This window comes from Tribolium castaneum, chromosome 10 (genome assembly GCF_031307605.1).
Source record: "Tribolium castaneum strain GA2 chromosome 10, icTriCast1.1, whole genome shotgun sequence".
NCBI lineage: Eukaryota > Metazoa > Arthropoda > Insecta > Coleoptera > Tenebrionidae > Tribolium > Tribolium castaneum.
In genome coordinates this window covers 5,834,433-5,850,163 of record NC_087403.1, presented here as the reverse complement: position 1 = coordinate 5,850,163, position 15,731 = coordinate 5,834,433, and the positions used below count along the sequence as shown (strand labels likewise).

The 15,731-nt window shown below is 37.7% G+C and overlaps 2 protein-coding genes and 1 non-coding gene across 10 annotated transcripts in view; 1 reads left to right on the top strand and 2 right to left on the bottom strand.

Annotated features, from left to right (window-relative positions):
- Positions 1 to 1,045: 1,045 nt before the first annotated feature.
- LOC661660 (uncharacterized protein) lies at positions 1,046 to 4,520 on the top strand. Of its 2 annotated transcripts, none has more exons than XM_967809.5 (5): positions 1,046 to 1,352; positions 1,591 to 1,781; positions 1,830 to 2,252; positions 2,299 to 2,463; positions 3,220 to 4,520. In XM_967809.5, exons 2-5 carry the CDS (start codon positions 1,599 to 1,601, stop codon positions 4,141 to 4,143), a joined length of 1,695 nt encoding a protein of 564 aa, XP_972902.1. In that variant the 5' UTR covers positions 1,046 to 1,352; positions 1,591 to 1,598; the 3' UTR covers positions 4,144 to 4,520. The 2 variants fall into 2 exon arrangements, with proteins under 2 accessions (XP_972902.1, XP_015835466.1); XM_015979980.2 differs by lacking the exon at positions 1,046 to 1,352 and adding an exon at positions 1,366 to 1,503.
- Positions 4,521 to 4,641: 121 nt separating this feature from the next.
- Positions 4,642 to 5,527, bottom strand: LOC661700 (uncharacterized). Its single transcript, XR_010335564.1, has 2 exons — positions 4,964 to 5,527; positions 4,642 to 4,923 (listed from the first exon to the last, which is right to left on the bottom strand). It is a non-coding gene; the product is annotated as an uncharacterized LOC661700 (transcript).
- A 2,790-nt stretch (positions 5,528 to 8,317) lies between these two features.
- Corin (corin) overlaps positions 8,318 to 15,731 on the bottom strand; it is a 24,756-nt gene continuing 17,342 nt past the window's right edge. For all 7 annotated transcript variants that reach the window (XM_015981157.2, XM_015981160.2, XM_015981159.2 and 4 more), the window contains 9 exons: positions 15,575 to 15,727; positions 14,780 to 14,995; positions 14,583 to 14,727; positions 13,616 to 13,794; positions 13,381 to 13,567; positions 13,175 to 13,328; positions 12,593 to 12,716; positions 11,270 to 11,418; positions 8,318 to 10,411 (listed from right to left, as the gene is read on the bottom strand). In XM_015981157.2, coding sequence (XP_015836643.1) covers positions 10,235 to 10,411; positions 11,270 to 11,418; positions 12,593 to 12,716; positions 13,175 to 13,328; positions 13,381 to 13,567; positions 13,616 to 13,794; positions 14,583 to 14,727; positions 14,780 to 14,995; positions 15,575 to 15,727 — 1,484 coding nt within the window. In that variant the 3' untranslated portion in view covers positions 8,318 to 10,234. The remainder of the gene's footprint in view (positions 10,412 to 11,269; positions 11,419 to 12,592; positions 12,717 to 13,174; positions 13,329 to 13,380; positions 13,568 to 13,615; positions 13,795 to 14,582; positions 14,728 to 14,779; positions 14,996 to 15,574; positions 15,728 to 15,731) is intronic.

Sequence of the window (15,731 nt, the reverse complement as noted above, 5' to 3'; positions counted from 1 at the left end):
TCTATCTATGTACTTGATAAATATTTGTTTCTAGTTTTATCACATTATCTATTTAAGTACGATATTAAAAAAGTCGGGGAATTACCGAAACTCTTCACTATGCCATTTTTGGAACAGTTACAATTTCTAATTAATTTTTAATGTAGTTTTGCATTTGTGCAAAAACAAACCGGTTGATGGTTGTATTTGTCTCATTGTTGAGCGAATTGTCCTCATTTTTTATTCTCATGGGTTTCTACCACTCGAGTTTTTCATTTTACCGCTTTCCACAACATGTTTGCATTTTTTTGTTCGCTGCTTTTTATTAAATGAATCTCCATTTAATCGAAAATTTTAGGTTTCAATTAAACTTGGAATTTACAACAATCAGGTTGTGAATCCGTGCAGACTTCTTGTAGGTATTTGTTGCACTTTTATATCATTGACCATAAATAGCAATCAGGTTTAACACAACTTAGATTCATTACTTTCATGAGCCTTGATTAAAAGCTTTCTTTTTTAAAGAATTCGCAAATAAAAAACGCAAAGATTTTAGTGTTGTCTTCTCATAAGACAATTATATGATTTTGGTTAAAATAACAATGCTCTTGAAAAAAACAGTAAGAAACACGGTTGGTCCCAATTCATTTATTTTTATTATTCGATTACAAAGTGCGCCAGTGACCATGGTTCACCTTTAGAGCGCCAAACCCATGCAGACCATTCCAACGAGTGCAAAACACCTTTAAATATCACCTGCTGGTTCTGGCGTTCCTCGCCTGGGGACGCCACCGATCGGAACGCTCCTAATTTTTTATAGATAGAATAAAAAGCTTAATTTTTATTTATGCTTCAATAAATTTGTCCCTAGTAAATACTAATGATCTTTTTACAGTCCTGAAAATGTCTAAGTCTAATTTAAAAATGTCTTTGTTGTCGTATTGACATTGCTTTGGCCTTTGTTGATAAACAACAGCTGGTGTGTTTTATCGAGCTGCCAGCTCACTACAGCAACCAGTGTGGATTTTGGGTGCTTTGTAGGGGTTGAAATGTGCGCAAAAAACGTAAACCAGAGCTAATCTCGTGATGTCATTTTGTCCAAAGTGGAAAAATTTTCGATAAATAGAATTGATTATATCACATTTGAACGTGGACCAGACCGAGCGTTCTATTCTCGATTCTGATTGGTCTCCCTCTCCCTAATTCTAACGCTGATATCCTCCTTGCGTCGCTTTTTTATCCGGTTGATGTCAGTTGTCAAGTATCCAAGAATGATCGCCTTCAATTTGTGTTTGTTTTGGTAGTTCAGTTTTTAAATATGTATTTTTAACTTAGCGTTGAGTTTATTGGCCAGGATTCAACAGTAAATAAAGGTAACTTTGTAAACATTAGATTAGTAAACTTCAAAGGGTCTTCCCCCTTGTCTCGATTAAATGATAAAGCCAGATTTTGCCTTTTCCCAAGTAGCAAAATATTTTGGCAAATTCGTTCGCCAAATAAAACGCTTGCACTTCACTTTCATAGGTAAGATCTGGTAATGGTTCACTTTCACCCAATTTCATAATTGGCAACAATATGTCGTCACCCATCAGCAAGACTTTACTGTTCCAGGCACAGCAATGGACTCCTTCTTAAGTCTTTTCGACCCAACCAACTGCAACGAGTGCAGCACGGACGAATTTGCCATTGACAATTTGAACAACCAGAAGGCTCTCCCGCCGGAGCCCCAAGTCGGCAACATCGAGTACAAATTGAAAATTGTCAATCCAACCAAACAAAGATTCGAACACCTTGTAACACAAGTAAGCAAAACCATTAACCACACCTCCCTCTAAACCAGCCATCTCTAGTTGAAGTGGCGCCTTCGCGAGGGCAATGGGGAGGCGATTTACGAAATCGGGGTTGAAGACAGTGGCATTTTGGCCGGTCTGTCCCAGAGAGACATGACGGCCAGTTTGCAAACCCTTCAACAAATGGCTTTGAAACTGGAAGCCACAACGACGATTTTGCGACAAAGGACACTTGACAACGGACGGAGTATCGCCGAAGTCCTTGTGAGAAAAATCCCAGATGACCAGAACAACATCGAAGTCCGAGTGGCGGTGCTTGGAAATGCCGATGCCGGGAAATCCACCCTGTTGGGGGTCCTCACACAGGGGAATCTCGACAACGGACGAGGGCGCGCAAGATTGAACATGTTCCGGCACCTACATGAGATTCAAAGTGGGCGAACTTCTTCAATCTCGCACGAAATCCTCGGATTCAACTCTCAAGTAAACTAATAACTTGCTACAGTCAGGGGCTAATTGGGGCTTGCAGGGTCAACCTATTAACTACAGTTACAGCGAACTGATCACAGCTGAGGAAATTTGCGACAGTTCAACCAAACTGGTCACTTTCCTGGACCTTGCAGGGCATAAGAAGTACCTAAGAACCACGATTCAAGGTCTTTCGGGATATTCACCTCATCATGCTATGCTTGTGGTAAGTGGAAGCTGAATTAATAAAATTGCAGCTTTACGTTTATTGCATTGTTATTTCATTGTTATCTCATTATCGTGTTATCTGTTTATTAAAAATAGCAAAACACGTAAACTTGCAACAAAGTATTTGAATTACCCTAGGCCTCAGTAATTGGCCTCGCAGATTGGAAAAAACACACTTTCCCAGATTATGTTGCGTGTTTGTAGTTGAAATTATTTCGAAGTGCGCCTCAAGCCTAATGAATTGTTTCTTTACCTACCAGACGACAAAGAAATCTTTTATTTCTGTTAATATAACGTTGAAGACACCAAAATGGCGTAAATCTTGTTTGTAGGCAACTGGCACTACAACCGTGGGAATGTCGCTTAAGAAATGGTTTGGTCGTGTTCTTGTGTAGGTTATTCATTTTGTTGTTTGATTATAGGAGCGTAATTATGCTTTTTATTGTTTCTACGGTAAATTTTTAGATGTTGTTGCATGTAATCAAAATCTTAGTAGCTCCGTACAGCATAACGAGTTCGTGCATTTCATAAGGCGTTTGTTAAAAACGCAAGGAATGTCGGCAAATAAGGTAGTATCTTATTTGTGCCTTATTACGTAATTTGGAATAGCACAAGTAAATCTTTCGCCGGGTCATGAGCGGATGTAGAGCCGTAACAAAATAAATATTTCGAACAAATCGAAAATATCCCGCTTGGCTTAGTTATGCAACATTTGCGTCTTCGTGACGTTGATTAAATATGAATTGTGTTTCAGATATCTAGTACTGCGGGTGCTGTAGGGATGGCGCACGAGCATCTAGCAATAGCAATAGCTTTGAACGTGCCATTTTTCATCGTGATAACTAAAATCGACTTAGTTTCACCAACAAATACTCTTCAGTCTTTAGAATCTTTCTTAAAGCAAGTGGGTAGTCGGCGTGTACCTTTGGTTATTAAAAACCTAGACGACGTCATAACAGCTGGTGCCAACCAGTTGACCGAAAATGTTGTGCCTATATTTTGCGTGTCGAGCGTCAGCGGCGAGGGTTTGGAACTGCTGTTGAAATTCCTGCACGTCCTTCCTCCGGGAATCAGTGCGACTGAGAAGGAGCGTCTGGAGCAGGAATCTCCCGAGTTTCAAATTGATGAGAATTTCAAGGCCGGGGATGTCGGCCAGATCATTGGGGGGTTGCTGACCAAAGGGGTGATAACCGAAGGCATGCAAATGCAGATCGGGCCCCAGAAGGACGGGAGCTTCCTCAATGTGGTGATCAAGTCGATTCATAGGAACAGGGTTCCGTGCCGGATGGTCAGGGCCGGGCAGAGCGCGGCCTTGTGCCTCAGTAGTTATATTCCGAATTTGAGGAATGGGCTGGTCTTGCTGCGAGCTGATTCGAATGCTAAAGGCTGTGAGTTCTTCCAAGCGAGCGTTTCGGTGCTGTTCCACGCAACGGCCATTTATCAAGGATACCAAACTACCGTCCATATTGGAAACATAAGGCAGACGGCTGTTGTGGTCGGCATTTTCCCTTCCGATTGCATTCACACCAACGAAAGAGCTTCAGTATTATTTAAGTTTAAGTCCCACCCCGAGTACGTTACAGTAGGGCAGAGGCTGCTCTTCAGAGAGGGCGCTGCCAAAGGCATTGGCGAGATCACGCAAGTGTTCCCGCTAAACTACAAACCTGATTCGGGGTAATTGCATTACTTTTGATTTTTTATCCAACGTACTTAAATGCCAAATACAAAATATCGTTTAATCTCATTAATATTAAAGTAGTTCAAATTTTATTTATTCGATGTGAAGTGAATTAGTTTTTCCAAGTGAAATTGGTATTTAGTTAGTGTAAATTTGTACAAATGTACATAAACCATTTCAGTCGAGTTCAAATTTATGGAATATTTGATGTATTGTCTAGTACAAAATTAGCGTCTTTTAATTGTAATGACAAAATCTGTGATTGTATTTTAAGAAATTTGTAGACGGTCATGCACATTTCTCTTTATTTTCAGAGATCTCTGTCAAAGTTATTACTAATAATAATAATAGATAAATATATGTTATGGCTATATAAACTGTATTTTTCTCAACCTAAAAATATAACTTCCGTACTTTTCCCTATGTTTGTTTTATTTTCCGAAACGTAGCTTGCATAATTTCGTGTGGACTTTGATCAGTGGACAATTAAAAAACCTCGAAAAATAATACTTTTATTGCTTGGGCGAAATACAAAAATAGTAATACTGATATCTAATCAGGTAGTTTTGCACGGAACACGGACACATCGACATAACCGCTTGAGTCCTTTTTTCTGTGGCGTCTTCAAGGCAATTCTGGCAGCATTTCTGAAAACGTCCTGCACCCCCACCATATGTTTAGCCGAGCATTCGATGTACTTCCGTGCCCCAATTTTCTTCGACACCTTCAAACCTTGTTCGAACTTAACGGGTTGCATGTTATTTCTTTTCAGATCTTCAACTGTTTCTTTATTATTTCGCAAATCTAATTTATTACCGACTAGGAGTATGGGGACTTTCCGGCAGAAATGTTTGACTTCGGGCGCCCATCTTGTCTTAACGTTTTTCAAAGAAACCGGATTGTCAATTGTAAAGCACACGATTATAACACTTGCCTTTGTGTACGACAAAGGCCTAAGTCTGTCGTAATCTTCCTCACCGGCGGTATCCCAGATTGTGAGTTCCACATTTTGCTCATCGACAGTTATTGTTTTGGTGTACGTATCGTAAATTGTCGGAACGTGGGTTTCCGGAAATTCGTTTTGGCTGAAGGCAACTGACAGACTCGTTTTACCACACGCACCGTCACCAATTACAACAATTTTCTTGCTAGACATTGTCCTAGTTTCAAAATCAAATATGTGTGGACATTTTAAGACGCTATCTTTTGGAACTTGTGATGATAGAGTTCCCCGTACCATGAGCGGTACCTACCTATACATTCCGTATTCCGATAAGATATGTCAATAATATATTTAAAAATAAGTACGTTATTACGCTTTTTATCATGCACACATTATTTCGCAGCAAAGGAAATTTTTCGTATTTTTCTATACAATCTTCTTCCTTTGACGCAAGTATGCTAAATTTAATTTTTTTACTCTGATCAAGGTTATTCACCACATTCAAATCTTTTACTGTTATTTGATAGTAGTTAATTATTTTTTAGATTTATGGGAAACATATTAACCGATTTGCGGATTTTAAATAAATACACGGTGGAGGGTAAATTGCGTCATTCACAAATATCGTAAAGCGCGGGAAACACATTTGAGTTTTCCGAAATTTACGCCGTCTACTGGTGTCTTGTTGTAACTATCAGTTATATTTATAACTTTAGTACAGTTTTCTTTACTACTCTTTCTTAAACTTCTCTCATTTCAGTTTTCTGTTTGGATGAAAACATACGAAATTTTTAATCGCTCTTTTAAGACCGTATTTAAAATATTTGTTATTTTTTTTCAGTTTTGTAGCTAAACACATGAAGATAGGAATTAAAAGATCAAAGAAATAAGTAAATAATTAGTGCAGCAAATAGTAACATATTTAGGAAAACACAAACTTAAAAAATAAAAATGTATTAATTAAATAGCACAGTTAAACAAGTTGAAATAAAAAGATTAGATGACTATAAAATAAAAGCTGATATAAAGCAAAAATACGACAAAAGGGTAAACCGTTTCGTAAGAGCGTATTAAAAGGATGTACCTACTGCAAAGATACAAATATACCTAGTAAAGCAATTTAACTTGCTTGTCATCAGCTGGATATAACGTCTTAATTACGGTAATCAAGTTGACTAAATTAATTTGAGATTATTTATAAAGATTAGGGAAATGTCTCTTAGAATAACGTTGATTGTCTGATGTTTTAATTACTTGCTAACAAAATTCAGTAACAAATTCACTGGTTATGCAACAGCTGCAGTCTGGTAAGACGGTGTAATTAATCTTAGCACATTAGAACTGCTTCTTCTCTTCTTTAGTTTACCATACGATGTAAGATCAATTTGCAAAGTTTGCACTGAAAAAAGATTATTAAAATTTATTTTGAAGCATATTTTCAGAAGTAAAAGCATTTTTAAATCAAATAACATCGACTTTTTTCGTCCTTACAACGCTTGCATATATTTCTCATTATCCCTTTTGTGTTTGGTACAATTTTATTCAACATTTCAAGCATCAACATATTGAAGAAATTATTGCTATCCTTCTTTAATAAGGGTTCAATAAATTTCTTCTAGACTGTACTCTCCATGAATTACCTACGCCTTCAGTCACTAAATAAACTGGTTTCGGCGACAAATTCCAGTTTCTTGGAAAACCGTACATCAATAAAAACAATTACCTACCTACCATCTTTGCACCCTGTTCAGTTTGCTTTTTACCGTAATAAAGAATAGATGTGTCTTAACATAACGGGGAGTATTGTATTTGCGGGAAATAGGAAATACCTAACTAAGGTAACTTGGAGTAAGTGATATGAATTCATGTTCGTACATCATTACTTTTTGTACATTTGGTACGAAATAAAAAATAGACATTTAGTAGTGCGTGATATTTATATAATTTCGTGTGATGACTGATGAATGTGTGCTCATGGACGAAACAATCGTACCACAAGGATCACAAGGATCTGGATGGAAGGGTTATTTAAAAGGTAAGTCCATTTTACATTTTTTGTTACAACAGTGATTGAAGAAAGACAGTTAATATTTAGTAGACTTGTTTTACCACACGCACCATCGTCAACTATAACAATTTTCTTGCATATTCCCCTACATTTGGTAATACGAGTACCTATGCAGATAATATAACATTAACATTATTTCGAAGTAAGGGAAATGTTTTATTTTCCTTTCTTTGACGCAAGTCACTAAATTTATTTTTTTTGCTCTGATCAAGGTTATTCACCACTTTTAATCTGTAAGTGTTTTCTTACACTAGTTCAATTTTTGAGATTTATGGCAAACAAATTTACCGATTTGTGGGTTTTAAATAAATACATTTACGTGCGTCATTCTCAAATGTGGGAAAAGGGGGAAACACATAAAAAGACTTGCACCATCTCATGACTGTCTGTCACAGTCGTTACAGTTTTCTAGAATATAAATATTTTCGTTAAATTTTCTCATTTTGGGATTCTTTTTGAATAAATAGGTAATTGTAGTTAATTTCGGGAGTCTGGCGCTTTTACTTGGCTTGTTGTCACTTCGATGGACTTCTTAATTAGAGTAATCAAGTTGATTACATTAATTCCAGATTATTTATAAAGATTAGGGCAAATGTCTCTTGGGATAATGTTGATTGTCTGATGTTTTAATTACTTGCTAATAAAGTTCTGTGACAAATACGCTAGCTGCAATATGTTAGGACAACGGTGTAATAAATTTGAGCGCATTAGAATTGTTTCTAGTTTATCTTCTTTCAAATCATCGCGGGATGTGAGACACAATTTGCACTTGAAAATGCTCAATGAAAGTTCGCAAATGAATGGGCTTGCTTTGAAGTTCATTGCTAGCGGTGTTTGTTATTAATTCAGGCGTCAAATTTGTTAGATTATTTTTAGCTGCCGGCATCATCTGAAAGCATTTTTATCTGCACGGTTTACTGCTTCCGTTTCTTCGTTTATAAGTTGATTAATTTTTTAACAAGAGTCTCTAACTTTGTACATTGTTTCAAATAAGGATTAAATAAATGTAGTTAAGCACTTACCTGATAAGTCTTATGAAGTTATTCCGGGCGACGTATAACTGCAAACTTTGCTATATCACGAGTAGATAAAACCTCTCTCTTGTTATATTACTTAATGTAATATCGTATCTCAGGGGACAGGGACGAAATAAAGAGCTGTAGTATGTTTTAGTATATATTGACTACATTTTTTCAACACAGGTTTCAATAATACAGGAGCGGTAACTGGAAGCACATAGCATGCTGACCGGACATCACACATAACTAGACCAGTTATTGTCCCATTGCATCGACTAGATGTAGCAGCAAAAGCCAAGGAACACATAAGTGAACAACTTCGCCTAATTTAAACAATCTCATAAAAGATAAGAACGGTTCTATCAAAATAGTGTTTTTTTCCCAAACAATTACGCATATTTCAAAGCTCACATGAAAGCACCCACATGATGTATAAATATATATTTATTGTCTAAAATATTGTCAGGATATGTAATATCACTTAATTTTTATGATTCTCCGAGATATGTTACACTATGTAAAATTTCATGTGAGCCTATTTTTTATTTGCGTCATTAATCACGTAAAGTCGCCGTGAATACCGGCTGCAGAAATTTTAATTGGCTTAGTCGTCTGTTTAAATCTACTTAAATTGAATTAGTGGTATCTTAAGGTCTAATATCACTGCAACGTTTTTGTAGTTCCTGCAGCCAATATTGAGGAGTAACAACTCATAATGAAATTGTCTTGAGTGATTAATGACTTTTGTATTATTTTCTCTATGAAAAACACAATTTAGAAACATGTACAACGTATTTCATTAGTGATTGCCCACACGTCGCAATTTTAGTTAAACGCAGGGACTGTGGAATTTGACAATCGCCGACGGCGAGGACAAGCTAATAATAAGGTATTGAGGTACGAGAAAATTTATTCCCCAGACCCAGACTCCGACATTCTCCCAAGAAAACCGTCTCAAACCGAACTAATTAACTTTCGGGGGATTGACAGGGATTGTTGATTAAATCGCATGTTAAAATAAATTCAGCGACGTAACTGTTCTTGTAAATTTTGATGCGAAATATCCTTCGATCTGGTTGAGCGTGGTCCTTGCCGCGAGCTGTAAAATTCATGACCTGCGCACAGTAGACACTAGATAACATCGTTATAAATCTATAGAAAACTATGATATCTTCTCTTTCTAAGGGTATAAAATATATTTAAGCACTGCAGAAGGCTCCGAAGTTGTTATTGTCACGGGTACACCAGCACCAGGGCGCAAGGCTTAACTAATAGGGCCTTCGAAGACTTCTGCACAGACGGCGATCTTACGAAATATACTGAACTTTTCATGCTCGCTAAAGGGTTGTAGCAATGACCTCAGAAATTCCTTTCACGAGCAAAAAGAAGACGCATATTTCGGTGTAAATACATTACGTATACATTTATACATTCACAATAGGGGCATATATTATACATTCAACCGTCACAATAAAACTTGATCGTTTCTTTCGATTTCGAGATTTCTGACAAACACACTGATTTCATGCAATATTCAATCTGATTGTTTTGACAAACTTCGCAACTTGTGTTAAGTTATGTGTTTATTTTCACGCAAAAATTTCATTCCGAGGAGTTTCCAAAGTTTTCGAGTTATTTAATTATCAAAACATCCGACATTCCACCACTCTGTCGGATGTATGTTTGGTGCACTCGATTCGGGTTGCTTCAAGGTGCTGACTTGTTACGGCATGGTTTAGTTCAGTATATTTATTAATACCGCTCAAAGTTGTATATGACACAGCTGTATAAACAGATCACATGTAGTAGCGGTCCGCTCGAACACTAGGTGAATTGTCACGAAATATCACTAGAGGATCATTCTAGATATTGTGCGTAGCTGGATTGTGGCAGGGGAGAACTGCTATACCACAATATAATAAATGCGTTTTACTAAGTAACTTTGTAAGCATTCTGTTCATGTAAATGTCTTAGAAAACCATAGTTACCGTGTATAATTTGTACCATTCATTCTTGTTACATTATTGTCAGCTTAATTGAGATTATTGTCTTATCTACTATCTAATCAGAGTAATGCTTCATCTGCTGTAAAATCCAAGGAATATATTTGGGAACGTAAGCATAAACTCCGGGGAGGTGCGGATGAGCACATTTGATTCCCCAACTGACGATTCCACCTACGAACCATCGGTCTGGATCGTTGTTGTCGCGACACAGCAAAGGACCCCCGGAATCTCCCTAAGATTCATGCACCATTAACTTATTATTCTTATCGACATTAACGCCCAAACCCAACTTGATACGTGCAGACAACAATAAATCAAACGCACATCAACTAACTTCACTTCTTAAACACACAATGCGAATATTTATTTCCAAAACTCGCACATCAGATCAAACTTTTCACCATACAGTTGAAGCAAAAGAGGTATGAATTCAAATATCTAAATATTTTGGCTGCATTTAAGTTGTTTTCCGTTTGTTCCGATCGCTCTTACTTTTTATTAGAAGCAACAATTACAAAAAATTATCGGTCTGCAAATAATATGTCTATAATCATTTAACTTAACAAATCAATTCTGATTTTAAGTTCTGCACAAAATAGAAATACGCAAAATTTCAATGCGATTTTGTCAAAACCTAGAGTGAAATCTCGTTAGACAGTGTAATTAAATACTTGCTGGGGGTTAACAAAATAATCGGAATAAAATGTATTCCAGGAATGAAACTGTAATATAATAAACATATGTTAGATTTCGCTTTTGTTAATAAAAACATGACGGGTGAAATGATGGTTTGTGTAAACATTTGCATAATTCGGACAAGCCGGTTCGTGGAAGCGTGTTGAATGACTTCCCCACTTGAAATTGATCCCTAGGTTCAATTAAAATTAATTAGACGGTATGTAGTTAATAGAAATTTGATAGTTAATAATGAATGTGCGTATTAGCATCATTGAATGGAGCGAATGTGAATTATAAAATAATGATTCGGAACAGTAGAAATTGAATTCCGGTTAATAACAGATTAAAGTTTGATTAGGTTTTGGATTTTGTTTTGTCTGCACGTATCATGGAAATGTATTTAATCATTCACCTGACAGGCATCTTTTCCTCCTTCCTTATACCCGGCACAGATCATACCATCTGTAACGTTCAGTTCTCGATTTTCCAGCCAAGCGTTACACAAGTCCCGATTCAAAACGGGCACCTCCACTTCATTTACTTCGGGTTCGTATTCTGACACTACAAATAAACAACAAGTCTAGCAACACTTTTTCTAACCTGTCCCCTTTCCCAACAAATTGCCCAATCGTTTCAAACTAAACATTTCCACTAGTTTTAAACACTACAGTACTAGGACAAGTCCATTTATCACAACGATTCTTATTAATTCCTAAATTCCGAGCATAATCCCACAATTAAATCCGGTTCAACTTGTATCTTTCGCGACACTTCATTTTATTAGCATTCGTGACGTTGACTCATTTTTCTCCGTAATTTTTTAAGAAAGAGGGGAAAATCGGAAGAAAACTTTGTCTCGCGACAAACAAAACCACTCACAATTAATTATATTCTAGTGTGGTCTGTGTTTATACAAGATTAACTTGCGTACGGCGCTCCCCGGCATGAAAAATGTTGCAAAACAAAACTATACAGAAAACTCCCAAAGTAATAACCTGTTACGCCAGAAAATCGTGTCATCATTTAATAAAATTCTGGCATGAGATGCTTGGCATACTTCCTCGAAATAAAGAGTGCCAGACTGTACATACAATACATTTGAAATATGTCGTAATAAGATCAAGTTGACTTTATTTAAAAATTGTGGGCACACCGGGAGTTGAAATTTGGTGGAGGCGCCGGGCTAGTGGTGTTATTTTAATATTTTTACATAAAACAACAAGGCGGAATTAAACAGTTTTCCAAACTTTGCAACTTTCCTTTTAAGCGAAAGTTGAATTAAACTGCTAAATTGGTAAAATAAAAAGGCAGGTTGTAATTTCGCACGAGCGAGACTTTCATCAGCTAGCTATTTTAATATACATTCGGAACGGTAAATGACCATTGATGAGCTTCATGTTTGGAAAATTCATTGATCAAACAACTTTATGAATCAAAATATTTCGCATTTTCGTAGTAAAACGTTCACTGCGGCATAGAACGGATTTCCGTTATTTTTTCGCATTGGGATAAAAAGACTTGGGATTTAATGAGATTATTTACTTGTCTTTGAGATGTTTTTTAAAATTGTTTCGATGAGAAAATATGATTTGGTTCGAATTGCGGATAGAAATTCGGTGGAAGCGGCGTGCAAAGTGTTTATTTACGCGTAAATTGCGGGAACAAATTCAATTAAATTTATCCATAACATGTCGGGCGACCGTTCGAATTTGTAACGTATTAGAGAGGTACTTACTTCCGGTGTCTTCTTTTTTGCCCCATCCGATCACTGTACAAATTGTTCCCGGGTGAAGTTGCTTATTGGCAGGTGGAAGACAAACTGGCAATAAATGTTCGTGAAAATCGACTCTGGACGAGAGCTAGAAATATAAATATTTGGCTAAGATAAAGCATAATCCGTTTAGTAAATTCGGAATTGTCCGAAAATTGACAAGGCTTAACCTTAATACGGTTAAACTCTGGCCAGTAATGAAGACTGAAGCGTTGTTGTGTAAATTAATTTCTCCTTTGTGTAGTTTGTGTGCTTGGTTACTTAGGAATTAATTGTTTATGATTAGAATTTGTGATCGAATTTTGCCCAGTCCGTGTGAAATATTTCCGGGCAAATATCGAATTTTGTGTAAGTTGTCGCGACTTAATGTCCGGGACAGTGACGGCTGTTTATCAAACCGTTTCTGACACGTTTTATTGTCTCTGACAAAGCAAATTGCACCCGAAGACTTTTACTCGATTTGATTCGGGGGAAAATTGAATCGAAAGGAAACGTCCGGAATTAATAGTAATATTGTTTTCGACGAGAATTTGCAACGGAACTTACTTGAAACAAAGCGACATCATTGTCGTGTGCCACCCCAAGATTATACAACGGATGTGGAACAACATTCTTAACTTTCATTTTCTGGCCGTAAAAGGCATGAGCATGCCGCCTGGTAATGCCCAGCTGGATGGTCCACCCGGAAACATCCGAATGGCTGCAGAATAAAAAATATCAAACCCGTCTCGACACAAATCACATTATCTTACTTCCCGACACAATGAGATGCCGTAAGCACCCACTGATCGGCGATTAAAACGCCCGCACAATAAAATATTTCTTCGGGACCTCCAAGCAAAGCTGCAAGAAATGGCCAGTCGCCCGGCTTTGATGGAACACCCCCGACTATCCTCAAAGTGAGCCGCTCCGCGTAACTTTTCCGGGCTTTCCCACACACTACAACTCGACATAGTAGGAAATTTCACAAACCGAAAACACACTTACTATAATTTGTACAATTTAGAGCCACAGTTGGGTAGGTCGTGCCGTTGCACGAACCAAATTCTCGAATCATGTTCTTCGGCCGCTTGTTCTGGTTCATTCGCCAGATAGCCGTTGTCTCCTGAATTGGCGGAGAAATGTTTATGTCGGTGCCTCTCAATAAACGACTTCCGTTGGAATTCCTATAATTCCCCGAAACACTCTTTAAACTTTTGCAAAAGACAGAGTCAACTTTATGGTTGTGTCTACTTCTTTAATTGTTCGTCCTGTTTTCCCCCCAGATCGCCTATTCGCAGAAATATCCAACAAAGTTTTGTTGGCTCAATTAATTGGACAAATACCAGGTAAATCTATCGAACAGACGCTCTCTGATCCTCCCGGAAAATGCTCGAGATTTTTCCAATTACTCAAGTGCCCAGGATGCAAATATCAAATACCAATTTAGAATTCAGCAAATATTTATTTATTTAATTGAAATTGTACAATTATTTTTGAGAGAAGAGAGTTTGCCACGCGTCTGAGATTTCATAAGACGCTTTTTGTCGCGTTACAGGTTCGAACTGCCGCAGCTCTATAATTAAATCATTTTTGTTTTGCCACACGTGCTTCGGCGAGAAACTAGAGTGCAAGCGAATCGATTACCCTATAAATAACGCATTTGTATAGGAATCCCTTACTATATTTCTTCGTAAATAGTGCGGTTTGTAAGTCTGCTTCAAAATAAAATCCGCGGGAGTTCAACTCTTGTGTCAGTTCGATTCTTTCGCGGTGCAGTTTTTGCCAAGTTATGATAACATTTCAAGAAATAAAGCGCAAAAAGTCGGGTTTCCGACTTGGTGTAACGTTCAAATCACTCATTATTTTAGCGATAATTATTAATTAATCGCCAGTGGACGGATCAAATAAAATTGGCGGCGAGACAATTGATTGGTGTTTTGGTTTGCAAACGCGTGCATGAGTGAAAACTTACGAGTATCCAAGAAGTGAGCAGATCGATTTTGGCGACGTCTTTTGATCCCAGTGTGCCACACATGCCGGCACCCATTCTTCTTGATCAGGCCTATACACCTCCAACTGTCCCTTTCCTTCATCTCCATTTCGCTCACTTAATCTCACTAAAAGTCGCATAATTTTGATCTCTTCTGAGTTTATCTCGTCGTTACTTACGACAGTTCCTTTCGTCCTGGCCCCACGGACAATCCACTTTTCCATCGCACATATGTTCCTGCGTTATGCATTTGTCACCCCCGCAGTGGATCATCCCCGGGCCACATTTTTTACAATTCAATTCGTCGGATTTGTCTTTGCAATCCATGTGACCGTCGCATTGCCAGTCTTTGGGAATGCAACGCCGTACGTCACACTGGAAGCCGTTTGGGCAGACTTGGGAAAAATGGCAATTAATCGAATTGTGCGACTTGAGAAAACAAACCGGATTAGGGGCAATTTTCTTATTTGGGGGATGCAATTACGAATGCTAATTAACCGGGCATGGAGCGCCGAATTTGTCGAATAAATGTTGTTTCAAGTAATTTTTATTTGGGTTGGAAATTGGTTTTGGGTTTTTATTGATTTCAGTTTAGGGAAACAGACGACCTAATCAATTTATTTGAAAATCGTTGAAATTTGCCGAGGCCATTAGTCATCCGAAACTGTTGACATTAGAGATAAGTTGATGGAAAATCTGTTTCAATGGAGCATTTTGCGTAGAACACGAAGATACATGTGGTGTATTGATAGGATATTTTCGCGGCGAGCGATAAGCAAAACGTTATTATTCTATTGGGTTTATCTGATGGTGTTAGCGGAGCGTACGCACAGCTAGTACAATGTTGTTAAAGCTCAACATCGCGGTTTATAGTGTAAACAGCTTCCGGTTGTTTTACTCCTTTACTTTAATAGTTCCGAGCTTGCGTTGGCTTCATTAAACCTGATAATTCCGAATTAAAAGAGTCAAATTACCTGGTCTTTGGGCTCGAAGTTTGGCTTGTTTGACTTCGTGGTAGCCGATGCAGTGACCGCGATCCGGCTTTTCCGGAAACAGGCTGCAGTCGAGGTATTCCGGGAGGGTGAGTCCGAACACATCTAGAAAGAAACCGCACCTCCTTTTTGTCTCTGG

Coding starts and splice junctions, on each gene's coding strand:
- LOC661660 (XM_015979980.2), top strand. CDS start 1,413: ATGATAAAGCCAGATTTTGCCTTTTCCCAAGTAGCAAAATATTTTGGC. Junction 1,504..1,590: donor CTTGCACTTCACTTTCATAG/GTAAGATCTGGT, acceptor TTACTGTTCCAG/GCACAGCAATGGACTCCTTC. Junction 1,782..1,829: donor TCGAACACCTTGTAACACAA/GTAAGCAAAACC, acceptor AGCCATCTCTAG/TTGAAGTGGCGCCTTCGCGA.